The following is a 25,418-nucleotide window of genomic DNA, read 5'->3' on the forward strand; positions in this document are numbered from 1 at the left end:
CCTGCCTCTCGAGCCTCAACCCCGACGATGATGGATCTCTCGTGGGTGCTGGGACGCGCTAGAGTCTCCTTCACCAATTGTGCCAAACCCGTGACAATTGTAACCAGGTCCGGCCAGTCTGTCCCGTTGCCGGAGCTGATCAAGGATGTGACGCCTCCATGCCACCTCAATCCGCTGCTGTTCAACGGTCATTTGCAAACCGCATACACCGGTCCGTGCGCCCGTCTGCTGTAAAGCACCCTTGCTAACCTTAAAGCATCGCAGTTGTGAAAGGCGTCGATATCCCTGTGGTCTACAAGCGCAAGGTCTTCGCCTCGAACAACCCGGCCGTTCCTGGCACCTTTGCTGTCGACTTCGTCCACCGCATCGCTTCTAACGACGTCGACTCGACCTTGCCTCCGCGCACAACCTACTTTACCGATCAGGAGTTCGGTGAGATCGGCTCAAATGACAGCAAACCCATGCTGGTCACCCTTCACGGCCTGGCTGGAGGCAGCAATGAAATCTACCTGCGTCACGTTCTTGCTCCCCTGACCACCGAGGAAGGTGGCTGGGAAGCTTGCGTAGTGAATTCTAGGGGCTGTGCTATGAGCAAAATCACCTCCAACGTTCTGTACAATGCCCGTGCCACATGGGACGTGAGACAGGTCGTGACCTGGCTCCGGGAGAAGTTTCCCAACAGGCCCCTTTTCGGCATTGGCTTTTCTCTGGGGGCCAACATCCTAACCAACGTGAGTTCCACATGTACTGCACCGGAAAGCACATCTCCCAGCTAACACGCCTCATAGTATCTTGGCGAAGAGGCCGAGCACTGTCAACTCAAGGCCGCCGTCGTCTGCTCGAATCCTTGGAATTTGGACGTCTCCAGTGAGGTCTTGAAGAACTCATGGATGGGACTGCACGTCTACCAGAAGGCCATGGGAAGTAGTATGAGGAGGCTATTCGACAGGTATATCCCAAGAGGCTGTGCTGCACACCTGAGACAATGCTTACTCCATCCCAGGCACGCCGAAGAAATTGCAAAGAACCCAAACATTGACGACGAGGAAGTTCGCAACTGTACCTACCTATACGAATTCGACAGGTAACTTCTCCTTTTCAACCCTGCTGACCGAAGCTCTGACTGGTCAAAACAGAGCTGTACAATGCGGAAGTTGGGGCTATCCTACGGAGAGAGCATATTATCGAGATGCTTCGTCTTGTGATTCTATGCTTGCCATCAAGATCCCCTTTCTCGCCATCAACGCCGAAGACGACCCGGTGAGTAGTGCTCTTTTCATCCCATTAATCGATCGAACGCTAACTGGTGAAACAGATCTCTGTGAAGGAGGCCATCCCGTTCGGGGAATTCAAGCAAAACCCATACGCCGTTCTGTGCTCCACTTCTCTCGGCGGTCATCTCAGTTGGTTCCAGAGCAACGGCGATCGTTGGTTTGCAAAAGCTGTAAGGACTCCAGCTTCCATCAAGAAATTTTTGTAGCTGACTTTGGCAGTCCGTCGCTTTTCTGAAGAAGATGGCCGAGGACGCCGATTTCGATGCCACGCAGAGCCTCAATTCCCAGAACGCCAATGGTTCTGTAGGGGGCAGGGGCAAGCCGTTTGTTTTCGAACCATTGCGCCGCAAACTGCACATTCCGAAAGACCACGCCGAGTAAAGTTTGAGGTAGCGACGTTGTTGATGCGTACTGCAAGCCCAGCATACTTAACTTGCGGATCTTTGGGATTGCGAATACGAAGAGGGAACTCACAGTCTGCTTTGAGATTGCAGGTGGGGAATCATAGATTAGAATAGACCAGAGCTCAGCCGAAAGACACTCTCTTCTTGTTGGGCCTAGTAGACTTTGTAGATTTGGCTTCTTCATTTTTCTCAGGCGCAGAGCCAGCCTTGGGTTTGTGCTTCTTGCGCAGAGAGTCCTTGGTCTCCTCCTAGAATTCTGTCAGCAATCTGCAGTGTGGAGAAAATAGCCAAAGTGTGCTTACGAATTTTTCGCGCTTCTTATCCAGGCGGGCTTCTGCTTCCTTCTTCCTTGCCTCGCGAATCTCCTCCATTTGCCTTGCCTTCATCATCTTGGACTCGATCTGACCCTCCTGCTCGGCGTTGACCATGGCGAGAATAGTCATCATACCCTCCTATTGTCATATTAGTCACTTCTGCGCAAGCGTATCACCATCCACCACCTTGAACGAGTCCACAAGCCGACCGTTCTATCGTACAAAGCAGAAGATATGCTTATGAAAGAAGGCAAGGAACCGGTGATAGTAAAGACACTTCGCCGGATTCTCAAAGAAGTGGTCTCTTCTACCATCGGGTTGGCCCATTTTTGCGCTTGTTTTGCTCAAGGGAAAGGTGGCAGCGGCGCATTGGGTAATGGCGGTAGCACGCATACCTGATCATCCACAAAAACCTTGCCCTTCTTCTTGCCCTTGGGCTTCTGAACGCCGACCGGAGTTATCATGTTCAACTTGGGAATGCCCAGCTCCTCCTCAGTGTAGGTTCGCTTCTTCTTCTTTTTCGGATCGACTTTCGCAGTACCGATCGAAGTGTGGGTTTTGGACTTCGAGTGCTTCGAGGGCTTTGCGCCCTTGGCGCTCGAGCTCGTGGAGCCCGATTTCGACTTCTGCGGCTTGACGGGGGCCATGGCGACGATTTGCGGTGCGGAAAGCTGGACGAAGAAATCTCGAAGAGCGGCCTGGAGTTTAGGCGGCGTTTGCAAGGGTCTCTGTCTTGGCGCGCCCGGACCTCAGCCCAGCTGCCCGGGCCAGGCCGCGACAGCAGCAATCAAGCGCCCTCCGAACCGCCGTCATCGTCAACTCCGCCGACAACAGCCCTGCGCATCACACATCTCAGAGCTCCCATCTTTCTGCACAGTCAAATATCGCGATACCATACAACCATGTCGAGCCACAGGCTGTTCCGCTTCCCCAAGCCTCAATGGATTAACAGCGCCAACACGCGCACCGCCGGCGTCTATGCAGCTGGCGCACTGGTAGGCGCCCACTCGTTTTGCAACAGAAGACTGTGGCGATGCTGACAGACCGTGTAGTTCTCTCTTGGTTTCTTCTTCTTCATCGACGCCGCCGCCTACTCCAAGTCCGCAAAGAACGGGTCCGACGTTCACATCACATTCGTCGACTGGATCCCCTCCATCTGCTCCGCCCTTGGCATGCTCGTCATTAACAGCATCGACAAGTCCCGGTTGAGCGCGGATAGCTTTAGCTACTCTGGCAACGGTGTGGCGTGGAAGGCCAAACTTGTCTTGTTCCTCGGGTTTGCTCTTATGGCTGGTGGCCTTGCTGGTAGTGTGGTATGTACCGGCCTTGCTGGGCGGTCTCTATTAAATAATGCTGACATCGCGCCCCACGGTAGACTGTCATGGTTCTAAAATATGTTGTTCCTGACTACAGCTTCCCCACCCTCTGGTTCGGCGTCTCCAACGTTGTTGCAAATGCGTTGATTATGGTTAGGTATGTTGCGTGATCCGCTGATTTCGAGACGCTTGCTGACAGGCACTAGTTCGGCTATTCTCTGGGTCGTTCAGAACATGGAGGACGAGTACACATACAATCTTGCGCTGTAGGGAAGAAGTACTCTCAGACATGCAGTGTTTCAATCGGTTGGAGTAGAAGATTGGCGCTACGGTTGCTTTGCAAGATTCAAGTATATGATAAGCAAGCTTTGATTCTACGCACTCGTGCCTCATATTGCCTCGTGCTGTCCCAGCATTCTCGGCAACATCGAGTAGCTGGTTGTCGCGTGACGTCAGGTTGCACAAGCAGACAGTAAACAGGCACAGAGTTGGAAGCGCCTAGTGCTCCGTCACCGTTCCTTGATGTTACTTGCCAAATCAATAAACATTTCTGAATAGGAGTTCTATCCAGCGCGTCAAGCATGAAACCGCCATTGCTCCAATTTTCCTCCTCCGGCAACAGTGTGAACACGGGACAGACCAATTGAATACGCCATGCCTCCAGCGCTAGAATCTAATGTACAAGATCCCCACAAACAAAGGCAAGGAAACCCCCTCAGAACAAAAGGCCGGACATGCCGTTTAGAATTCCTCATCCTCCTGGAAAAACATAGTGAAACTTATGATAGTGCCGTAGATAAGAAGGCCACCGATGATGGACATGACCATGGCAGACGAGGAAATGAGGGCGCAGTGAGCGAGCGCAGCAGGCAGAGCTAGATGCAGTCCGTTGCGTTAGCAACTATGCCCACGTATCTTGGACGACGTTTGGCCGCGGGGAAGGCGGTGACATACCAATGCCCATGACAACAAGGAAACCGGTGAGGAAGCGGCCGAAATCAATCACAGCGCTGCTGGAGCTTTCCATGAAATCATCTGGATTGGCTGCTCTGCCACAAATCCAGTTCGGCAGCGGCGCTATAACGTATGTCGCGACGACAAGCAGCGGGAAGTAGTTGTGCCATAGCGCACACGAGAGGATGACGAGGAGGAAGCCGATGGCCAGGACCTGTAATTCGGCAATGTGGAGTCAGCGGTAGGCCGAAAGCGATGGCGCATGCATGTCTGCGGGCGGAGCGCGTACGAAAGAGAGCGCGATGATGGTCTTGAGGCCAGCCATGGTTGACCTCTCTTCGGGACGAGTCGGCGACGACGTGATGGCGGTTCTGGCGGCGCACAGGGGTCGGGTGTTGAGGGGCGGCGGAAGCGCAAGCTGCGGGCTCGAGATGCGTTGTGTCTGCGGGGTGTCGACAGGCGTCGTTGCTGGGCGGGTCTGGAGAAGCTGAAGGCTGGCGTAGGCGCCCGGGCGTGCTGTGCTGACGACGTCTTAGCGCAGCCTGCGGCTCTGGCACGGATCCCTGCCAGCCCAGGTGCTGAGCTCGGAAGCTCTGATCGGCCGCCGCGTCTGCCACGAGGTTGCCTCAGAGCTTCACAACCACCACTGTCCATCCCACCTCAACCCCTTCCAATCCGGCTGCATTTGGCTGTCGCTCTCCAACCTCGCTCCCGACCGTCCATCCGCAGCTCGCCACCATGTTCCGCAATAACTACGACAACGATTCCGTCACATTGTACGCTCCGCCCGACGGCCACCACAACCATAAGAGCACCGCTGACAGCAGCTTGCAGCTCGCCCCAGGGCCGTATCTTCCAGGTCGAGTATGCACAGGAGGCGGTGAAGCAAGGTTCCGTCGTCGTTGGTGTCGTCAGCAAGACCCACGTCGTCCTGGCCGCAATCAAGGCAAGCAGCTGTCCATTCCGCAACACATCAACCGATCGAGCTAACACCAGCCGCCGTCCTACAGCGTAACGCCGAGGAGCTCTCGTCGTACCAAAAGAAGATCATCCCGGTAGACTCGCACTATGGCGTCGCTCTTGCCGGTCTCGCGTCGGATGCCCGCGTGCTGTCCAACTTCATGAAGCAGCAGTCGCTCGCCTCGCGCCTGACCTACGACCGCGCCATCCCGCTGGCAGAGATTACGTCGCGCATCGGTGACCGGGCGCAGTCCAACACCCAGCACTACGGCAAGCGGCCCTACGGCGTGGGCCTGCTGATTGCCGGCGTTGACCAGAAGGGCCCGCACCTGTTTGAGTTCCAGCCGTCGGGCGTGACGCAGGAGATGGCAGCGTGCGGCATTGGCGCCCGTAGCCAGATGGCGCGGACGTACCTCGAGCGCAACCTCGACGAGTTCGAGGGCTCGTCTCGCGAGGAGCTGATCAAGCACGCCCTGCGCGCCCTGAAGGAGAGCTTGAGCCAGGACAAGGAGCTGACAGTTGACAACACGAGCATAGGAGTTGCTGGCGTGGGCGAGAACTTTAAGTTGTACGAGGGCTCGGCCATCACCAACTGGCTGGAGACTACTTTCGAGAATAGGGAAGGTGGTTCGGAGGGCATGGAGGTCGACACATAGAAAGGACATGTACCTGGGAAGAGATCGGAGGCTGCGATAGACGGATTCTGATTGTAGCACGATGCACCCTTCAATGAAAATGGCTCTAATGACTGATATATTGCTATGGGCAGTCAAGACTGGACCTTCGCTAACCAAGTTGTATTATTCATGATGCGAGCTCCAGTACATACTTCAACTGCTCGTAATCCATCTACATGCTGCTCAGAAGTCTATCCGGTGGGTGCTAGAATCTATTGCTAGAGTGGAAGCCATGTTAAGTGGCATTCACGTGCCCGCGCGTTTCGCGACGGAAACATGACGAGCACCACCCGCGAACTTTCCCCCACCGTCCAACACCAACAAATAGCACCTGAGCCAGACATTCAAAGAGTCCACCATGGCTCCGTCACAGACACTATACCCTCGCGCAACAGTCAAGCGCATCGTCAAAGCGCACAGCAACCGCCCTCTCAGCAAGAACGCCGACATCATGGTAAACAACCAACGCGCCTCCATTTACCGCCCTGCGCAACGGAGGGAAAGCCCGCTAATCGAAACCACTCCCTTCACAGATCTTCCTCGACTACATGCTCTTCATGAACGAGTACGCAAACACCAAATAACCCCACTCGTCCCGCGCCACCTGCTCTCCCCAAGACCCACCCTGCATCCATTCCACAAACACGCCTTTGCGGGATTAATATCACGCTTCTTTTCAGCGATAGACGGGAGTATAACTCAGAAAGAGGCAATCAATTCTAACATAGGGAACGATTGTAATAGGCTTATCCGTGAAGCGAGCATCAAATCGAAACAATCCGGTGAGCGGGGCATCTCTGCGAGGTCGGTCCGCAAAGTGCGCGAGGTAAGTGTCTTGCCCTTCGTCACTTGTCAGTTTTTCTCCAGAGAATACTGGGGTATCATGCGCGCTTTGCAGGAAGACACTGACCTGTGGGCGTTGTAGACGTCGTTACGGAAGTTCAAGGGTTAAACTACTTGACTTGCTTCGCGCCAATGGGAGTAGATAATGACACAATAGACCGAGGGTTCAGGCAGGCGTTCTTTGAAGCACATCATTGGATTTGGGCTTGGGGTGATTACACCTGGCGTTCTTCTGAATTTGGGATCAATTGGGAGAGGGATTTTTAGACGGTAAAGATGATACCCCAGCATACATGAGATGATGAGTTGAGCTGGCAAGAGACACGGACAGAGGCAATATGCCGCCCGTTCAACAAAGCAATGACATGCCCTGTGTGGGGCACGAGTGCGTATTGCCCGAGCCATATTTCGCAGTCTATGTATGTTATCCTACAACTTCCACTTTCGGTACCACCCACCAATTGTGATACTTCTTGCTCTGCTCCGCCTCTCCCATCTTCACGGAATTTGCCTCCACCATCGCCGGCAGGTTCTCGGCGTTCTCCAGCTTGGCAAGCGTCGCTCCAGCAAGACCCGTGGAAATGCAGGAAAGCAGTACGTTTTGTATGTTCTGCATTTGTCTTAGCAAAAGCGCCGGGGCATGCTCAAATTTGTTGGCTGTGGAACTTACCTTTTCCCAAGCTTCCTTGACGCCCTCGCTCTTTGCTGCTTTAGCACCCAGCTTCTTCACCATCGCGATCTCGCTCTTTGCTTCCTTGACCATGTTCTCGACGTCGTGCGTTAACCTGTAGATTATCTCCTGGAGAGGTCTTTCCGGCGCATCGTATGGCCCAAACGGATGGATGTCCTTGTCGAAGTCTTCGAAAGGCGCCAGGCGAGGCGTGTCAATCATCAAGAAAGGCTTCATTCGTAGCTCGTACCGCAGAGGTGGTTGCCCAAAGGGACGTGAAGGCGTTGGAACAGCTTTAAGGTAGTGGAGAAGGATGTACAACTGATGAAATTAGAATTTGCTTTGCGTGGAGAGCAATAGTGACTTACGCTGCAAAGAGCTTCGGCAAGCGATGAACAACCCTTGGTAGCATGGAGCATGCTCTCGACATGCGTCTGAGTCTCAAGGACTTCCGCTGCGTCTTCCTTTTGGCCGGTCCGCAAGAAACGGGCATGTCGCTGGCTTACAAAGTCGAGGATCCGCTCGAGTAAATCAACCCGCGAGGCGGATATGCTTGATAGCCACCAGTACATACCCGCGCGCTCGTCCGGAAGGTAGATTTCTTGCTCAAAACCAAGCTGAACGATCCATTCCATTTGGCGTAGCTTCATGTGGTAGACCCATGAAGCAAAAGGATAAAGAAGGATATCATCTGTCAGATGGTGGAGCTCTTGGTCGAGAACTTGGATCTGTTACGCGTCAGGTGCCTGTTTGCTGCCACTGCTCTTATAAAGTCAAGGGCTAACTTACCTCTGACTCGAGGTTGTTGAAGGCTATTAAATTGTGGCAGAGCTCACGCCGAGTCCTGCAGCGGTTTTGGCATAAACTCGTCAACACTCCGATATAATTCTGTCAAATTTAGCCACCGGTCTTTCTTTGAATAGCTTGCATCCTTACCTGCACAGCTCTGTTCGTGAAATCATTCACCAGCGACGCCATGATGGCCCGCTTATCGGTCGGGACGAGCGGGTTCTGAGATGTTTCGAAAGACCAATTGACAGGATCCAGTACCGCGTCCTTGGGCATTACGAGTTCTTCCAGCTCCTTGCGGAGGAGCTCTTCATACATCTCGTTCGGATTCCCGAAAACAAGGCTGGCGAGGCAGGCGCGGGAGTAGCTCAGGGGCTGAGGCTTCCGAGAGTTGAATTCCCAGATATAGGACTTGATGACCAAAGATTAACCATTCCGTTTGGTGCCATTGTAGCTCTGAACTTAGAATCAACTTACGACTATCTCTTGAGGGCTTATGGTCTGGAGTTTTGTGCCGCGAACGACTTCCAGATTGTCTTGGCACAACTCCAACAACACCTGGCACGCATCGGTGAAAGGTAGTTCGACCACTGGCCTCGGAGGCACTGTACTCGCCAGACGTCGTTGTATTTTAGGGCTGAAGGCATCCTTGACGGGTGTGCCTGTCGCGTGCGAGTCCTGGATTTCTTGGAGATATTGCCGCACCGCCAACCAGTCATCTTCTTGCTGTTCCAGCGGGTTTTCAGGGGAGGTCACAACCAGCAGCTTCTCTCGCAATGCCAATCTTGATAGAAGCGCTTGTCTAGCGCTCTCGTGAAGCTGTAGCTCCCCACTTTCTGCTGTCAGCACTAGAATCAACATCGTGGAGCGGGCATGGGTCGACATACTCCTTTCCCCACTTCCCGTCATGCTCTATCCACTGCTCTGCGCGCCTGATCACATCGATGATGTCCTCCTCTGGAAATCTAGTCAGGAGTTGTCTGCTGTAAGTGTGAGTGGAGAAGTCTTCTTCTTCGAAATAATCCCTCGACGTGACCCTCTGAATGACATTGTCACAGTACTTTAGTAGACCGAGACAATAGGCGCGTAGGACCATGAGCATGGGTGATTTGCTGCCAGGGTATCTGTAAGTGCCCTCTGGGTCCTCGCTCGAGCCACGCTTTAGAAACTCGCGAGGATTCGAAGACCGATGGAATAGGGCTTCGTCCACGGTCCTGGGTTCGGGCCAAAGGAGCCTGTCTATGTGGACCGAGACGAACAGAGTCTGGGACAGCGGGTAGCCCTGGTGCCATGACATTTCGTAGCATAGTAGCTGATCCATGATCCCGATGACTTCTTCTGGCAGAAGTTCCTTCAAGGCGTCGAAGTCTTCTTCGAGAGTCTCGCCGGGAGCAAGAAAGCCGCTGTCCATTTTTGGATCCATGATCTGCATTTCGTGTGAGCAAGATGTGCATCATCGAGGCTCACAGGCGGGCGCAGACCTCCAGAGCCCCCACGGACTCGAAGAGAGTAAAATACTCATCTTTCACGAGTTGGCCGGTGCTAAGCGCTGCAGGATGTTAGTATCACCACCAAATGGCTCGCCGAGCACACGAGCAACTTCCAAAATTTCTCGCGACATTGAAACACAGTAGAGGAACATGGGACGTGAAGGCATGTGCAGGATAGACCTGCGAGCAAGAGAAAGAAATCTGAGGCATTACCGGCACATGCTTGAGTAAAGTGTGCGGTGATGTCGACCGCGTTAGGATTGCCGGTAGGCACAGGCCGAGAGTTGATTGCCGCCGGCGGAGCGGGCTGGACGGCGGCCTGGGCTACGCCTTTTTGCGATGGCGGGGGTGTCAGCATCAAATGCACTGCTCCGGAGCTACCGGTGACCTCACCCTCTTGGTTGAGTGCAGCATACTCCTGCTCCAGACGGAGGCGGGCTGTTTCTGCCGACGGGACATTTAGCAATTGGCGGGCGCTGCGGGGAGCGTCAAAGCCTGGCCAGCGGCGTACCTTGAGCCAGACCGTCGTCGGCATCAGCGGGCGCCTGGTGGTCGACGCCGGGTATCATGTCTGGTCACACACAATGTCGGGCGGGGGGTGGTGGCGCGTGTGAGGCACGGCGAGGAAGTTGTCATTGAGATTTGTTGGAGGATCGCGCTCTACTGCGACTGCCTGAACCCCATCATACAAAATGCACCCAGTCGGCCGCGCTAGCTGCAGCCTCCCATTTACACCCTCTCCATGTCTTCCTCCGTTCTGCCATCGCTTCTAACCTGCCCGGTTCTGCGTCTAGGCTTCCTTAGCGGCGGCCTCGGTGGCGGCCTGGTTGGCGCTGTTCAGGCTCTTGACGTCGCCCTGCTTGCCATTCTGTGCCCGCCGTCAGCCCGCGTCCCACTCCCCTTCTCGCAGCCATTGTCACTCACCTCCCACTTGGCGAACCTGAGGTCCGACTCGCCACGGCGCGAAGCGGCAAGTCTCTGCTCCTCCTTGAGAGAGCGGCGGACGACGCGCGAGGCGATCGTGAGGTAGCGGTTGTAGCTGCGCGGCCATCCATTGTCAGCGTGCGAGAGTACGGGGGCGGTCGATTGGGCGCGTACGTGAGACCGGCGGTCTTCCAAGCGAAAGCCATTGTGAATGCGACGGTGATTGTTTGCGGGACGGGAGGTTAGATGCACTGCGGCCGCGAGCTTGCTGCACGTTGAAGCGCTCCGAACTTCGTCGGAGCTAAGCCGGAACATGTATCCACCACGTGACCATCCTGCCGGGTCTTTCCCGCCGCGGACAACGGGAGCTTCAAGTTTCGGAAACTACGCCATTACTTGATCGTCTCCATTTCCGTCGCATATGAAGTTCGACAAATGAAATTGAACATGGTCTTTAATGTATCCACAAATACAACTCTCTAAATAATGGTACAACCACTGCGACCCATCGTCTTCGTCTTTTGCTCTATCTACACCCTCAGACCCAGTTCCTCCGCAAAGGGTAGTGCGAAAAGGTCGCCGACGGTCGAAACCGACGCCTTGGACTCGAGCAGCTCCGCGGCGGCCTGCATTAAATTTCATGTTAGCCAGCTTTCTCAACGTGTCATGCCGCGAGCCACTAACCTTCTTGACGACCTCTTCCGAAACGCCGTCAATGGCCTTGGCCGTCTCGTCCAGCTGGTAGGGCTTGCCGCTCTGGGCAAGGCCGGCGCCGGTCAGCTCGAGGCTGCCGAAGATGTTCTGGCCGTGCTCAAGCTCCAGGTACTTGGCGCGGGCCTTGGCCTTTTGGATGTCCTCGCTCTTGATGTTGCCGCCCGCAATCTCCTGCAGCGTCTTGACAGCCGCAGCAGCCGCACCGGAAACATCCTTGGCGGCACCGCTAATGGTGACGGTGAGGAGGCCGGCATCCGAGTAGATGAGGCTCTTGGTGTCGACCTTGGCGCCGGGGAACTGGTCGCTGGCCTTGGACAGGAGAGAGAAGCCAGAGGTCCACTTGATCTGAGACTGGCCGCCAAGGAGAGAAGCCAGGACCGAGATCTCGGGCTTGTAGAAGCCGCCGGTGTAGGAGCTCGAGCCGGGGAAAGCGATGATGATGGTGTTCTTGCCAGCGTGCGCGATACGCTCCTCGCCACCGTAGTACTTGGTCTGGGGGGACTCAAGGGCCTTGGTCGTAGACGCATCGGTGAAGAACTCGCCGACCCACTTGCTCAACTCACTGTGATCAGCACCGTTGGCGACAATGGCGAAGTTGGGCTTAGCGTAAGCCTGCGCGGCGAACTCGGCGACCGTCTCGGGCTCGATGTACTTGTAGTAGCCGGCGGACGAGGTCGGGACAATGGGAGCGCCCAGGCCACGGTGGAAGGCCAGGCCGTGGACGGAGTTCAGAGCGAGCTCGTTGGTGTTGGCGAGGCCCTTCTGGTGCGCCATCTGGATGAGGGGGATGACCTCCTCGTGGAGAGTGTGCGCTTGGAGTCCTCGTCAGCAAATAGTCACACTGTGATTGCCCAATGGCACATACGGGCAAACTTGGTCTGGGTCGCGACCTCGGCGAGCAGCTCGGCGTAGTAGGGCAGGTCATCGCGGAGGAACTTGGTAGCGAGGACGAGGTTCTCGCGGGAGTGGTAGGGCAGAAGCTCAGCGCCAAGTAGCTCGGACTCGCGGACGATGCGGAGGGTAGATCTGCGGTTGGTGCTCTGAGTCGCGAGTTCAGATGTCAGCACTGGGCTTGAGATGGCGGACGAGCGGCAGCGGAGTGGAGCGCACCTTGAAGGCGAACTTCTCCAGGGCCTCGGTCAGGCCAGGCAGCGGCTGGTACCTGGTTCCAGCCTTGGAAACGAGGGCCAGAGTGGTGGTGGGGCCGGCCAGGTCACGGCTGGCGAACTTGACGCCGGAATGGTCGCCGGTCTGGTACTGGAAAGAGCCTGAGGCGGGAGCTGCGAGGCCGCGGCGGCCGGCGGGCTGGGCGCATTGGCGGCGCAGGGCACGCTGAGCGTGGCGTCCGACAGACTGGCGCGACAGCATTGTTGCGAGGAGCGGCGTCGGACGACGGAGGACGGGGCGGGTGGGAGCAATGGGTGATGGAGGTGGTTTTGCTGGAGTCGACGGCCGGCCGACGAAGTTGCAGTTGCTGACAGCGTGTGCTCTGATTGGCTGCCGGTATTCGAGCCTCCAGTGTGCCCGTCACCCGGATCTACCCGCATTCGAGCACCGCGCCGCCAGATACAAACAATCCATAAACTTCTAATCGTCTTTCTAGAACTAAGACCAAGGGCTCCAGTTTCATGACTGGCCCGACACTCGCGTCCAATTTGAGCTGGCCCTCTATCGAGGCGCCATTCCTTGCGCTATGTCGCGGTTGCCTGGACTGCTCCAATGCGGCTGAACAAGCATGACTAGGCCGGCATCATTCGAAGCTAGAGGTCTTGCAGGCTGCACTTCATGTCTATGCGTCAGAAACCTGTGAATCATCGATTTCCGGGGGGCGATAGTCATGGCCAACGGAATATATCAATGAAATAGTATGAGCGAAGACTCGCAAGACTGTTTTTATCCTATGTATCGAACACTGATTCTCATGAATGTAGCATTCCTATTTCATCTTCGAGGGGGTCCAGCGACTTTCTTCTTAACCAGTTGCGCATACACTACATCTTACGTTCGACTGGCTCGTGCGGCAACAACTTTGCTTGAAGCCGACGAATAAGCGAGGAGCTTCTTGCAAAGATTCCATCTGCTGCTCAACCCGCTCCCGCCTTCTGCCTTCTTGCCCCCGCGCTTCACTCGCACGCCACCGCGCACTCATGCGCTCTCACCGGTAGCCCCCCTGACCATTCTAGAGAAGTGAGAGTCTCTAGAACACAAACATGGCCGAGGTACACTCCCCTCCTTCCGCGCGAAAGCTAATGCGCGCAACGCTAACGCTCTGCATAGCACATTTCCGAACTTTGCACGCTCTTGGTCGACGACCTTTACGGCGAGCTTTCTTCAGTATGTGCTCCCACGCGCGCCGTCCTTTACCTCTATTCCCACGGCCGTTTTTCACAATTCGTTCTGCGCCCTGCTCACTGACTTATTCAGCGAGTATTCTCCACCCTCGCGAAGCTCGGGCGCCTCACCATCCGCGGGATAGTAAAAAACTTGGACCTGACCGCCCGCGACATAAAACATGGGCTTGCCGTGCTCATCCAGCAGAATCTCGTTCTGCATTACACCACCGAAGAGGAAATCTACTATCAGCCCCATTGGGAACAGGCCTACGCGCTGGTGCGCGCGGGTAAAATCGTAAAGATGGTTGAGGATAGATTTGGGGAGTCTGCTGGAGGATTGGTATCGAACCTGCTGCTCCTTGGCCATGCCAAAATCAGCGACTTGGCCGATGCCTATGGAGTTTCCTCGAAGGCTGGCGGCGTCGATTCAGAAGGCTTGCATGTCAATGGAAATGGCATTGTGAACGGAGATGATGCCAGTGTGGGCGCCGACAAGAACCAAATCCACATTAAATCCCTCGACGATCTCCACCGGATTTTGCGCCAGCTTCTCGATGCCGGTTTCGTCATTCCAGTCCGCCGCCGGCATTTTCATCCTACCTCGGACCTCCGCAACGAAGCCGAACGTCTAGTCAAAGCTACTGTCTTCAATGGATCAGTGAAGGGCAAACAGATTGCTGAGATGGAAGTTGAGGTCAACAAGTTGTTGAAAAAATGGAGGGATGAGGAAGAGGACGAAGAGGAGCAGGCCGGCGGGATTTCCGCTGGCATGAAGCGTGGAAGGGATGATAATAATCCACAGGCTCGCAAGCGCGTCAAAGTGAACGCCAGGCTTCCGAACGGGTCCAACTCTGTTGCTGCTGCGAATGCCATTCCCTTGGATGTACGTTGTTCTTGCAGTTGTAGCAGGAAAGTTCGGTTACTAACCTTTGCAGGACGACCTTGTTGTCGCCGTTAGCCAAGATAAGTGCACAGTCGCACTCCGAACCGAGCAACTCGTCGACTACGCCAGCCGCTATCTCGGGGAAACCACTTCCAAGGTCTATGAGGCTTTGCTCAGACAGATGGAGAAAAAGGTGCACCGTTGCAATGATCCGTTCGACCAAGCGCCGAGCGAAGATGACGAGGCCGACTCCCTTCCGTCCGTGACTGCTCGCGAGGTGCTAGAGCTTGTCGATCCAAACCTCGACCTTGCTGCTGGAATCGGAAGCCAGGAGACCCAGATGAACGGCGATTCCCACGATAGTGGGGATGAGGAAGGTGCATCTACGGTTAATGGAGTCGCTCAGACTAATGGAACCGGTCCAGCCGCTTCGGGCAGCCGCTTGAATCTTGTTAAACTTCACTGCTCCCTGCTTTTTGAGGACCCGCGGCGCTTCGTGCGGTGGGTGGGTTCACGCGGTGGTGGTGAATACAAGGTGGATTTCCGGCCTCTGACCAATTCGCTTATTCAGCACGAACTGGAGGCTACTGTGCTTGCTCGTTGGGGTCCGCTCGCCGCTAGGATCATCCGTATCCTTCATGCTAAAGGAAAGCTTGACGAGAAACAGGTCTCCACCACTGGTCTCATGCGCACCAAGGAGATTCGGGCTGCTCTGACCGCTATGCAAGAAGCTGGTGTTGTCGATACACAGGAAGTGCCCAAGGACAACACGCGCGCTCCCAGCAGGACCATGTATTTCTGGTTCTTTGACCAGGATCGATGCCGACAGCTTATTCTTACCGACACATTCAAAGCCATGGCGCGCATTCTCCAGAGGATCAGAGTAGAGCGAGCTAAAGTACAGTCAGTCATTGATAAGGCGGAAAGGTCGGATGTTGTTGGAAATGAAGACCGCTTCTTGACTGAGACGGAAAAAAGAGCACTGAGGACATGGCGGGAAGCGGAGGAGAAACTTCTGGTGCAGTTGGGACGGCAGGACGATCTTATCGCCATCTTGCGTGACTTCAGGATGCCGCCCATCCCGAAGTCCTCTTGGAACGACAACTAAAAACATTCCCTATTCCACGGCTGCTTTACTGGACACCACTTGCATGGCGGACGGCGTTACCTTGCGGGATTCTTGAAAAGTTTTGGTGGTGGTTTGCTGGGGGACTTTTGCATTTTTTGGAGCGCTATTTCGGGATCTGGGAAAAGGGGAAAAAGCGACTCTTCTCTTCTTTAACTCTTTCTTCTGTACAGAGAATTCACCTTCTTGTGCCTTCTGTCGGAGGGAGAAGAGGCATGACATTCTCTTGTCTTGGTTGTTCGGCTTTAAGGCGACTTCTGGACCATGGTACGAGGACAGAGAGATACCCCCGTTCGCTGCCATTCAGCGGTGCGATGCTTCTCTATTTTTTTTTCTTTCTTTTCTTGGCTTTGAGGGCACGATCAATCCGTATCGTCCGTATCACAGAGCGTGCCAAAAGATTCCTACAAGCATCTTAGCTCGTGTTATGAGGGAGTTGAAGCAATGGGTAGTTGGAGGTATCGTGCGGACGAGAATGTCAAATTCAAATTTTTACATACACCTCCGGACAATAGCTTCAGCTACCCATACGTGTGTTTTTCCTGAAGGAAAACAAAAACCAGGAAGAAAAGAAAGGGCTGGCGTATGATTACGCCTGAGGCCTGACTATTTTTCACGCCAGCCTTCGGATATAAAACTACCTGCAAATACACACCTTTAATCTCGCTTGTTTGTCGACAAAGTCAGAAGCATGATTGTTGAAGTACGAAGAGCCACACATAGTATTTACCTAGGATAGAAGGCCTAGTTGGGTTTACTCCTAGGTACAACAAGAGTGGCATGAAATCCAAAGTAATGAGAGAATGAAAGACATTAATAGACTATCGCTGAAACGAGACCAACCCGACCATGAAAGAGGGAAACCAAGCGAGACCGCTGATTGAACCCCAAAACAAATTGTGGTATCCGCAAGACAGCTAGCGAAGGTGCACCGGGCTCCTTCCGATGGAGATCGACAATCCATCGGTGGTTCCCTAAAAGACGTCATCCGGCCACTCAAAGGGAGCATTGCTCTGCTGAATGGTAACAGGAGGCTTGGAGGTCTGCATCCTCAAGTTCTCCGGCACCGAAGGCATCGGCGGGACGGACTTGCCGTTGGGCACAACGCTCACAACGTTCTCTGGTGAGGTCGAGCGAGTACTGCGACGTGTTGGATGAGAGGGCGTAGCGAGAGCAGATGGCCGGTTTGGGGAACTACCCCTGAGCAGAACTTTGGCGGTTGTCACGTCTTCCTCGTTCATCGACTCGATGGCCTCGTCAATGCTAGCGTGCACAACAGGCTGTTTCTCAGCCTTCGTGACCGCCTTGTCAGTTAACTTTCCGCGTACCGGCTTGTCCTGTCCCGGGGCTTCTGTCGACCCAGCCTGCTTCACCGGCTTCTCTGGTTGTGCTACGGAAGGGTTCTTCTTCGGCCTGCCAGGACGCCTTTTCGGAGGGACCTTTGCGGGTCCTGCCAGCTCATCATCGTCGTTTGATTCAGGGCCAGGGTTGAATGGCAAGTCCTCTTCGTTACCACTCTTCCTCTTGGCCGACATGGGCTTGGTCGACTTTTTCAGCTTGCCCTTGGACTTCGCCGGCGAAGCATCTGCGATCCAGATGTCGTTAGTCACAGTGAGTGTGGGAGGGTCTGTCTCTTCAGCAGCGGGTGCATGCTCGTTATCGTCCATAACAGGTGGCGGCGAAGATCCCATCACGTCTTCACGAGTGTCGGCTTGGTCCGGGAATAGCAGGCGTTCAGAGGGCAATGTAGGCAGAGTTCCTGTGGGTCCAGAAGCCCTTTTACGGAGAGGAGTTGGAACTCGCGGCTTGTTGCTGTTCAGAGAAGCGGCCAGGTGCGCAGGAAGTGTGGGAACAGGAGCACTGTCTCCCAGACAGTCATACAACTCGCGGCGCGCCTCCTTGAGTTTGATTTCTAGGTCACTGACCCGCTTGTGCAGTTTAAGCTGTTTCTCGATGTCTTTCTTAGAATGGATCCCGCGAAGCGTGCGAGGTGTCTGAGCATCACTCAAGTCGGCAGTCGGGGATGAAGGGGGAGCACGCTTCGCCAGTTGGGCTTCGGACCGGGCCTTCTTCAGGTTCGCGAACGACGGAGTCTTAAAGTGAAGAGCGGACTTGCGCTCCGGCGGAGAAGAGAGGTCAGCGGCGCCTTTTGCAGCATCCTTCTGCTCATAGGGACGGGAGAAATCCGGCTCGATGCCGGCAACCCCCGAGTCCCTCTGGTTGGAGTGCTCACCTGCTGGCGCGGTGTAGCCCGGGGTGAAGATCTGGGTTCCATTCGGGATGGCATGAGTGCCCTGGGTGCCCAGCTGGCCCGTCTTCTTTAAGTGCGCATATACCTCGTCGGCCTTCAGCGCCCGTTCCCTGAGCTGACGCGCCTGCTCGTCAAGTGCCTCTTCAATGAGTTCCTGTCGTGCCTCGCTCCATTTCTGCTGCATTTTCTGCCAGATGTTGATCGGATTGAAAGTCGCGGCAAGCGAGCGCCCAAAACGAAAGATGCCCGACTCCCTGGTGTTAGCACTATTCGAGGAGGCAGTGCTCGTCACGGATTGGTTCGGGTGGTGCGAGGAACCGCGGAGAGAACCACGATGGTGCGTCGGCGCGGTATCGTTGGCAGCGTGGTAGTCTTCCATGAGTTGGTCAATGGGCGCAATGCCGCGAGAGGCGGGAAAGAAGCGGGTAAAGACACTGGGTGGCTGGCTGCTGGCACGGTCGTGCATGCTGGCCTCCTGGAACCTAGACAGGCGGCTGGGCGACGAAACTTGGCGACGGTTGTGCGAGCCTTTGCTGCGGCGACTGCGCTGGGAGGAATCAGGAGACCAGGCCTGGTCCTCCGTCAGCGGCCAGTTCGCAGAACGGCGGCGCTTGGATGAGTAGGAGGCATCGTCCACCTCGCCACCGGGCCGCGGTCCAATATCTATGTCGTGGGATTTGTGGCGGCGCTTCCTTGACCCTTGGTCGGGCTTCAGATCGGTTGGGGCGTCGTTGTACATGGAGGTCGAGGGAAGCTGCAGGCCGTCGGTAATGGACGAACGGCGGCGAGATGCGGCAGGGAAGTGAGAGTCGTCCAAGTGTGTGTCCTGCGGGCACTTGTTAGTCGTCGCCGGTGCGGCCAGTGGAGGTTTTGCGCACGCTGTTGAGTTGCGCCATGGCGAAGGGCGCGCGCGGCGGTGACGCGCTGAAACGCTGGAGAATTGGCGGATCGTCTAGCGTCGTCGGGCGCGTGCAGGCAGGCGGGCGGATATCAATGGTCTATATGTAAAGCGGGAGCGGCCGTAAGTCGTGGAAGCGTTACGCGGGTCGGCAGTTGCGGGGAGAGGCTGCGGCTTGGACGTCGCGTGAAGAGCGGGCGCGGGCGTGTCGTCGCGTTTCCACCCATGCCCACTCATGCAGCCACGCTCGCGTCCGTTTCCACGGCGATGGCCTGTTCACCAACCATTTGCGCAAGAGCACCGTCGCTTCTACACCAGCCGATTTCAACCGTCGTGCTCGAATACGAAACCTCCATTTTGTGTGCTTATCTAACTACCGAGAGCCACGTTCCAGATATCCACCCATAGTGACAAAGCGCTGGGCATTCGCTCTAACCACCCAAGACGAAGCCGTACGTGTCCTCCCGGGGACGAACAAAATCCAAACAAAAGCATGCCGGCTGGCGGAAAGTGTACAGGCTAAGAGAATGCTGCATTAAAGGGAGGGTCTGGGCCAATGTGCCCTCGGTCAGAGAATAGGAAATGGCAACAACATATGAACCCACAATGCGCCGGCTCAAAAGGGAATCCAACGTAAAGAAAATGGTATCGTCGTCAGGCCGAATGTTGCGGCTGCAAAGAATCACACAGAAAGCAACAACTCCTAGCGTAGCAACGCTCACAATCTTAACAACTAACGCAGAAACTTCGTCCACAGCCGCCGGACTTAGTTCGACAGGGGCACACGCCTGCTCCGGTGCGTGCCGTCCGCGCGGCGGTAGCTCATTGCACGCTCGTCGAGAATCTCCTCGTCCGTCGACGCGTCGAGAGCACTCAAGCCATTGTCATCCACCGGCAGGTTCACGTTGGGGCGGGCCCCGCCGCGCAGCGGTTGCTCAATGTGGTTCGTGTCGAACGTAGCCGAAAACGAGCGCTTGGTCGAGCCAGCCAGCGTCTGGCTGCTCGAGTCGCTGTGGCTGCTGTAAGGCTTGCTAGCGTAGCCACGCGATGCCAATGGCTCATTGGGCGCTCCCACTGGGCCAGACATGGGGATTCCAGCAGACATTGGGTACGAAGGAGAAACCGGCTCAAGCTTGTCAGTAGGAGGCTGGAGTGTCTTGAGAGGCGCAAGACTGTAACCATTCATCGAGTGCGAGCTGGCAGGAGCCTGAGATCCATTCGGGTGGGGAGCCTGGGAGCTGGGCATGGGTTGCGCAGGAGGCGGGTTCATCTGGCTTTGGTGCCGGTTGTATCCCGAGTCCAAGGTTCCGAAAGGCGCGCCCATTTGGTTGGGCGTTTGCTGCGGGCCAGCCAAAGACGGACGGCGGTATTCCGAGCCAGCGCTGCTGTAATCCAAGCTGTCGTGTCGGACAGGAGCCGGCTGCTCGTAGTGTCCGTACTGCTGGTTCGAACTGTAACCGTAGGGCTGGGCCATCGGCATCTGGGGCTGGGCCTGCGGCTGCCAAGAGTGTTGAGACTGCATGTAAGGGGCCTGAGGAGGATGCATGGCCGGCTGCTGCGGCGCAGGAGGATACTGGCTCTGGTATTGCGGAGCAGGTGCAGCCGGATACTGCATCTGCGACGGGTACGCATTCTGGGGAGCCTGCGGAGGCGGCATCTGGTTCTGGTAGCCCTGCTGGTACGAATTGGCCATATCTTGCATCGAAGGACGACGAGGCGGCGGAGCAAACGACGCGTTGCTGGCATTGCTCTGCGACCTCGGACGGTCGCTTCCATCGGTCATGGGCTGGGGCGTGTGCACAGCATTTTGGCCATAGACATCTGGGGTAGCCGTCCGGTTCCGCTCGTAAGCCGTCTTTTCCTCGTACTCATCCCAATCCTCCTTGGCCTTGTTGTCGCGCCTCCTCATGCGCACATCACGGCGAATGCGGACGCGGCATCCCTGCTCAGCAACCATACGACTCAGAGCAGTGCTCTCGGTAAGACCAGGGAACTTCTTAGCGCTGAAAACGCTGAAAGGAGCCGACTTGACTTCCAGCCGGTGGGACACGTGGGCATCAACGCGGCCATTCTGAACGTTTTCGCCGCGGTCGTCGCTGTCCATATCCTTGTGCTCCTTCAATTCCTCATACAGGGCAAAGCTCAGACGATACTTTCCTTCGTGGCGAACAGACAGATCCGGGAAAATGAAGTAACCAGCGGGATTCGGGCGATCCAAATAAGCCATGCCGGCCACGGGAGTTCCAGTCAAGACGGGGAAGCTAGCAGGGTTAGGCTGAACGCGTCCTTGGGCAATGGAGCGTGCATTTTCGAGCGTAGCGAACAGGAAGAAGTTCGCGTTGTAGGAAAAGGTGATGTCGTTCTGCCTGTTCTCACCCTCGAAGATACGCAGCTCAACAATCGGAGGCGGGTCGACGGGACGGCGATCCGCAGAAGCTTGATACAAGTCAGTCGAATCTCTCGGGTTGCGTCGTCTGGTGGGTAAGCTCACACTTAGCTCCAGAGCCACAGGCTCTGGCGCGCTCTGGCTGCTGTATGACTGACATCTGGTACGTGATCTTCTTGCCTTCCTTGGTCATCCTGGAGGACGAGCTCAAGGTCTCGTTGGCCACGGGAATGATACTCGTCGCCATGGTTGCTGGTGCTGAAGGGGATCAAACGGTCGGAGAAAAAGATGCTGGGACACGAGGGACAGTTTAGCGGACTGGTGGCCTAACAGCAGAGCGTGGGCAGCGGCTCCCTTGCATGGCGTGTCGACGCGCATGCCTGAGAAGAGCCAAGAATGGCACTCACGGGAATGATGGAGTCGCACACAAGGACGATCCAAGAGCAGCAGAGGACGACGCCGCTGAATTGGTATCTGGATTGGGGGCACTGGTTAGCTTGGTTTGCGTGCGAGGAGCCGAGGGCAGGGCTCAAGCGAACGGGCGTGGGGCGTGAGAGAGGTCAGAGGCGGACGAGTGCGGCAGCACTCACAATTGCAGAGATAAGAAGCAGCGAGCGACGTTAGACAGGGACAATGGCGCGAGCGGGAGCTGGTGGGCGCGGTTGTCAGACGAGCAGCAGCAGGCAGGCGGGCGCGCGGTCGCACGGTGTCGAGGCGGCGCTTGCACAGGGAGGTGCAACGTACGAGGAGGTTCGGCAGGCCCGCGGGCGTCGACGTCTCGGAGGCAGAGTCGACGGAAGGGTTGCGGGTGCGTCGCTCTCTGAAGGGCCAGAGAGGAGAGGTCGCAGCGATGGGTGAGAAGACGGGCGGGAGCGAGTCGGGGGATGGAGGAACCGGCTGGCTGGGGACTGGCGCTCGGACTTTTCTTTGGAGCGCTCGCTTTGGTAGCCGCTCTCCCCGTCGCTCCCGCCGCTTGACTCGCCAGTTCCTCTCATCCCACGCTGCCGGGCCTGGGGCTTGGGGCCCGCCGCTTCGCCACGGCGACACACGGGCGCCCACGGCGGCCCGGCGAGCAAATCTGCCTGCGCTGCGCCCGCGCTGCGCCTGCTGTGCTCTCGCCGGCGCTGGAGCGAGCCTATCGCCCAGGCGTCTCGAGCCGAGAGGAGAGACACCAGACAGCGCCGCGTCTCGACATCCCTGCTTTGAGCTGAGCCCATCAGCCGCCCCCCGGCCTGTGCGCCCGGGCCCGGAATCCCGCCCAGCGCAGACGGGACGGCGCTGCGGAGATGGCACAGCGGGACGCGGGTGCGTTTGGGCTGGCGAGATTGAGCTGGCCGTGGTCCTTGCAATGGGTCCCTCGCACTCTCGCTTCCTGCGGCGCGCCCACCTGGAGGGCTCTCGCAGCCGTCTGCACATCGGCGATGCGCCCGATCAGTCACACCATGGCTGAAGACCAGCCTGCCGGCACTCAACGGTGCTGGGTGGTCCCTGGCGGGCTTTGTGCGCCGGAAGGGGAATGGGAGGGGCTTGTTTGCCAGCAATCAGGCCATTTGTGCCGTGGCGGCGCCGTCCCAGCCCGGCAGTGATTGGGGGCCCACGCACAAGGGTGCTGATCCTGGGCTCCAATCGGCCGGCGAGCCCGCACACCCTCTGATTTGGTGCGCCCTTTCGCAGCAGGCAGGTGGCTTTGGCGATCAGATCACCCTTTGCAAGAGACACAGCTGTCGGCGGGGAACCAAGGAGGCTGTGGCGCCCACGTTTTGCACCGCGAGCCTCAGCCGGCCGCCTGCCAGCCTACACGCAACCACCCGCATGCGAACCACTCCTGCTCGTCTTGACACATGCAGACCATCGCGGTGCCTGCGCCGAACCACCGCCCCGGCAAGCCAGCTGCCTGGGAGCTGCCCGCCGGGCCTTTTCGCTCCAACATGCTATTGCACGATCGGCTGCGCTCGAGCACGCATGCATCCCTGAGCGAGCTTACCTTCCTAGTTAGGGCCTCGTTAAATTTAAATAAAAGTGCCGCCGTCCTCCAGCCTCGCCGCATCACCCTCGTCGCTCCAACACGTGCGGCCCTCTCGCGCTCGCCGTCTGCCGCCAGCGAGCGTGCTCTGCGACACGACTCGGCCCCGTCTGCAACCTCTCCACCGCGGCAGCTGCGAGCGCGGCTGTGTCGGCGTCGGCATCTCTCCAGCCTGCTACTAGCGTCAGCCGCTATCGTTATTGTGCCGAAGGAACCTTTCGACTTTCAAGCCACCGAGACCCCACGTCACCGCGCTTGGACGTCATACTGGAGAGCGACGCCAGCGCCTCGAACACGCCAAAATACCACCTGACGACTTAGGTTACATGCAAGCGCGCCGCGAAGCATCGAGTTGATTAACCTGCTGCAGCCGTTACCTGACACTCGCGCTGGGTCCTTCGAGGCATGCGCTAAAGGCAAGCTTTCTGCCAGTCTTCTTGCTCGTTCCGCACGCGCTGCGACGCAATATGGAATGTCTCGCATCTGTTCGACAAACACGTTGGATCCGATTGACGTATTCCGTCCTGCTGCCATCGCGTGCTGTCGAGCATTCCATTAGCCCTGCGTACCAAACCCAGATCCGACCGCGTGTTGCCTCGTCGCCTGAATGCTGGGTGCTCCTTAGCACATGTCCCGGTGCCAGGGTACGAACTCTGCACCCTTCTAGATCCTCAGTAGAATTATCCTTTTCCTCGGCACCCGTCAGCAGTACCGCGCTTACCTTCAGGGCCGTGGACCGGATTCCGACACATTCATGCAGCGTATCACATCAAACACTGGGGGCGTATTTGCGCAGCCTTTCGTTTCAACCATGCAGGCCTACGCACGCGTACTCATTCTCGTATGCCCAGCCGAACTCAACCACGCCGGCTCGTTCTAGCTGCGCACAGCCGCAGCGACAATAGCACGGCCGCGTCCATTCCATTATATCCTTGCCCCCTGCGAACGCCACACATGCACTAGTTTTAACCTTAGCGTCGGAAATGTCATACTTGGAAAGCTCCCAGCTAACAAAGACCTACCTCCCATCGATCCAATTTCCAAACAAAGCAGCGGCTCTTCTTGCTACGGCTGACGGAAAGGGGGGCGGGCAAGGAGGGATGCGGTGGCGGCGAAAAGGGACGGGATTCGGGTGAAACCAGGTAAGACATCGATTACTAGTTTCGGCATTCTTGCTGCTTTCTGTGCGATTGTCATGACGGGGGGACGGCACTACTTTGAAGCGTCACGCGCTAAACTTGGGCCCCCTACCTCACCCGCCCCCAAATATTGTGCTGCCGGTCAGCGCTTTTGTGCGTTAGTCTCCAGATATGTCTATGGTTTCTTTTTCCCGGGACCCGGCCTTTGGAGAAAGAAGAAAAGACAGGGCGAGGATCACTATGGATGGTCTTCCCAAATCACGTGGAGTCCTTATATTGCTCACATGGTTGACCACCATCGTATCATAGCAGCCGGCTTTGTTAGAGCATAGAGACATCTCACTTTGTCGCACAATAGTGACCAGCCGCTTCTCTGGGCTTGACAGGCACCAACTATCGCGTCTCATGCGCCCCTCTCCTTCCCTTTCCCCAAACTCTTGCTTTTCTTCTTCTCGATCACTTGGAAAAGAAAGAAGGAGAACGGAATGACTTCATGAAGTATATCTATGCATCTTTTCTCGCATGGTTCTATGTTCATCTCTAAAACCCAGCGTAAATCAGTGACGTGATCATTGCCTGACCGAACATTAGTCATTTCCAGGAAGCAGAACGCGGCATTTGCTTCTGTCCCTGCCAAAACGACGAATATCTTGATCGCCCTTTCTCCCTCGAAATCATATGATCGTTCAGCCTTCATGAGCGCGAGTAATGTCAAATCGCGCATAACTGGGAAGCGTCATGGCCCAGTACCTCCTTGTCAGGTCAGGTGTGGAACATCTGGGCTTCAGGTAGCGCTCCATTTTGACACAACGTTGCTCTAAGACAAACTACGCGAAAGAACTATTATCAAGATGCATATGAGCCCTTGGATTCTAGATAACTGTAGGGTGAATCGAACTAGAACCCTCCCGCACACCAAACGCATCACATATATATACCTTTCGCGTTGAAACTTCCGGTTGTGCATCCGTGCCAGAGGGACAAAGCAAAAGGTAAAAGATCCTCAATCGAATGTTGAAAGCAGTCAATTACAATGTCTACTCTATAAAC

At 56.2% G+C, this 25,418-nt stretch overlaps 11 protein-coding genes across 11 annotated transcripts; 4 read left to right on the forward strand and 7 right to left on the reverse strand.

Moving 5' to 3' along the window:
- Nucleotides 1-27: 27 nt before the first annotated feature.
- On the forward strand, nt 28-1,655 carry LTHEOB_1460 (Alpha beta hydrolase fold protein; the record flags this gene model as incomplete). Its single annotated transcript, XM_035510164.1, has 8 exons — nt 28-41; nt 108-211; nt 265-731; nt 789-949; nt 1,004-1,084; nt 1,137-1,260; nt 1,316-1,444; nt 1,494-1,655. 8 exons carry the CDS (start codon nt 28-30, stop codon nt 1,653-1,655), a joined length of 1,242 nt encoding a protein of 413 aa, XP_035365970.1.
- A 145-nt stretch (nt 1,656-1,800) lies between these two features.
- Nucleotides 1,801-2,639, reverse strand: LTHEOB_1461 (60S ribosomal subunit assembly/export protein loc1; the record flags this gene model as incomplete). Its single annotated transcript, XM_035510165.1, has 3 exons — nt 1,801-1,926; nt 1,981-2,130; nt 2,388-2,639. 3 exons carry the CDS (start codon nt 2,637-2,639, stop codon nt 1,801-1,803), a joined length of 528 nt encoding a protein of 175 aa, XP_035365971.1.
- Nucleotides 2,640-2,894: 255 nt separating this feature from the next.
- On the forward strand, nt 2,895-3,578 carry LTHEOB_1462 (uncharacterized protein; the record flags this gene model as incomplete). The annotated part of the gene is made up of 4 exons (XM_035510166.1): nt 2,895-2,987; nt 3,045-3,305; nt 3,368-3,465; nt 3,515-3,578. The coding sequence occupies 4 exons, from the start codon at nt 2,895-2,897 to the stop codon at nt 3,576-3,578; spliced, it is 516 nt and encodes a 171-aa protein (XP_035365972.1).
- A 471-nt stretch (nt 3,579-4,049) lies between these two features.
- On the reverse strand, nt 4,050-4,587 carry LTHEOB_1463 (Vacuolar protein sorting 55; the record flags this gene model as incomplete). The annotated part of the gene is made up of 3 exons (XM_035510167.1): nt 4,050-4,183; nt 4,263-4,476; nt 4,552-4,587. The coding sequence occupies 3 exons, from the start codon at nt 4,585-4,587 to the stop codon at nt 4,050-4,052; spliced, it is 384 nt and encodes a 127-aa protein (XP_035365973.1).
- A 413-nt stretch (nt 4,588-5,000) lies between these two features.
- On the forward strand, nt 5,001-5,878 carry LTHEOB_1464 (Proteasome subunit alpha type-1; the record flags this gene model as incomplete). The annotated part of the gene is made up of 3 exons (XM_035510168.1): nt 5,001-5,038; nt 5,097-5,187; nt 5,273-5,878. The coding sequence occupies 3 exons, from the start codon at nt 5,001-5,003 to the stop codon at nt 5,876-5,878; spliced, it is 735 nt and encodes a 244-aa protein (XP_035365974.1).
- Nucleotides 5,879-7,166: 1,288 nt separating this feature from the next.
- Nucleotides 7,167-10,260, reverse strand: LTHEOB_1465 (Mak10 subunit NatC N(alpha)-terminal acetyltransferase; the record flags this gene model as incomplete). Its single annotated transcript, XM_035510169.1, has 12 exons — nt 7,167-7,352; nt 7,413-7,733; nt 7,781-8,140; nt 8,202-8,300; nt 8,349-8,612; nt 8,679-9,033; nt 9,089-9,415; nt 9,461-9,627; nt 9,683-9,750; nt 9,905-10,021; nt 10,073-10,135; nt 10,203-10,260. The coding sequence occupies 12 exons, from the start codon at nt 10,258-10,260 to the stop codon at nt 7,167-7,169; spliced, it is 2,385 nt and encodes a 794-aa protein (XP_035365975.1).
- Nucleotides 10,261-10,481: 221 nt separating this feature from the next.
- On the reverse strand, nt 10,482-10,821 carry LTHEOB_1466 (ATPAse F1 complex epsilon subunit; the record flags this gene model as incomplete). The annotated part of the gene is made up of 3 exons (XM_035510170.1): nt 10,482-10,559; nt 10,616-10,730; nt 10,790-10,821. 3 exons carry the CDS (start codon nt 10,819-10,821, stop codon nt 10,482-10,484), a joined length of 225 nt encoding a protein of 74 aa, XP_035365976.1.
- A 324-nt stretch (nt 10,822-11,145) lies between these two features.
- LTHEOB_1467 (Ubiquinol-cytochrome c reductase complex core protein 2) lies at nt 11,146-12,697 on the reverse strand (the record flags this gene model as incomplete). The annotated part of the gene is made up of 4 exons (XM_035510171.1): nt 11,146-11,241; nt 11,300-12,141; nt 12,195-12,369; nt 12,440-12,697. 4 exons carry the CDS (start codon nt 12,695-12,697, stop codon nt 11,146-11,148), a joined length of 1,371 nt encoding a protein of 456 aa, XP_035365977.1.
- Nucleotides 12,698-13,539: 842 nt separating this feature from the next.
- Nucleotides 13,540-15,653, forward strand: LTHEOB_1468 (RNA polymerase iii subunit rpc82; the record flags this gene model as incomplete). Its single annotated transcript, XM_035510172.1, has 6 exons — nt 13,540-13,548; nt 13,607-13,663; nt 13,754-14,545; nt 14,598-14,922; nt 14,971-15,448; nt 15,524-15,653. The coding sequence occupies 6 exons, from the start codon at nt 13,540-13,542 to the stop codon at nt 15,651-15,653; spliced, it is 1,791 nt and encodes a 596-aa protein (XP_035365978.1).
- Nucleotides 15,654-16,645: 992 nt separating this feature from the next.
- On the reverse strand, nt 16,646-18,818 carry LTHEOB_1469 (Nuclear RNA binding protein; the record flags this gene model as incomplete). The annotated part of the gene is made up of 2 exons (XM_035510173.1): nt 16,646-18,748; nt 18,801-18,818. The coding sequence occupies 2 exons, from the start codon at nt 18,816-18,818 to the stop codon at nt 16,646-16,648; spliced, it is 2,121 nt and encodes a 706-aa protein (XP_035365979.1).
- A 768-nt stretch (nt 18,819-19,586) lies between these two features.
- On the reverse strand, nt 19,587-21,453 carry LTHEOB_1470 (Developmental and secondary metabolism regulator veA; the record flags this gene model as incomplete). The annotated part of the gene is made up of 2 exons (XM_035510175.1): nt 19,587-21,256; nt 21,312-21,453. The coding sequence occupies 2 exons, from the start codon at nt 21,451-21,453 to the stop codon at nt 19,587-19,589; spliced, it is 1,812 nt and encodes a 603-aa protein (XP_035365980.1).
- Nucleotides 21,454-25,418: the final 3,965 nt, after the last annotated feature.

The sequence above is a fragment of the Lasiodiplodia theobromae genome (assembly GCF_012971845.1).
Source record: "Lasiodiplodia theobromae strain AM2As chromosome Unknown scaffold_4, whole genome shotgun sequence".
NCBI classification, from domain to species: domain Eukaryota; kingdom Fungi; phylum Ascomycota; class Dothideomycetes; order Botryosphaeriales; family Botryosphaeriaceae; genus Lasiodiplodia; species Lasiodiplodia theobromae.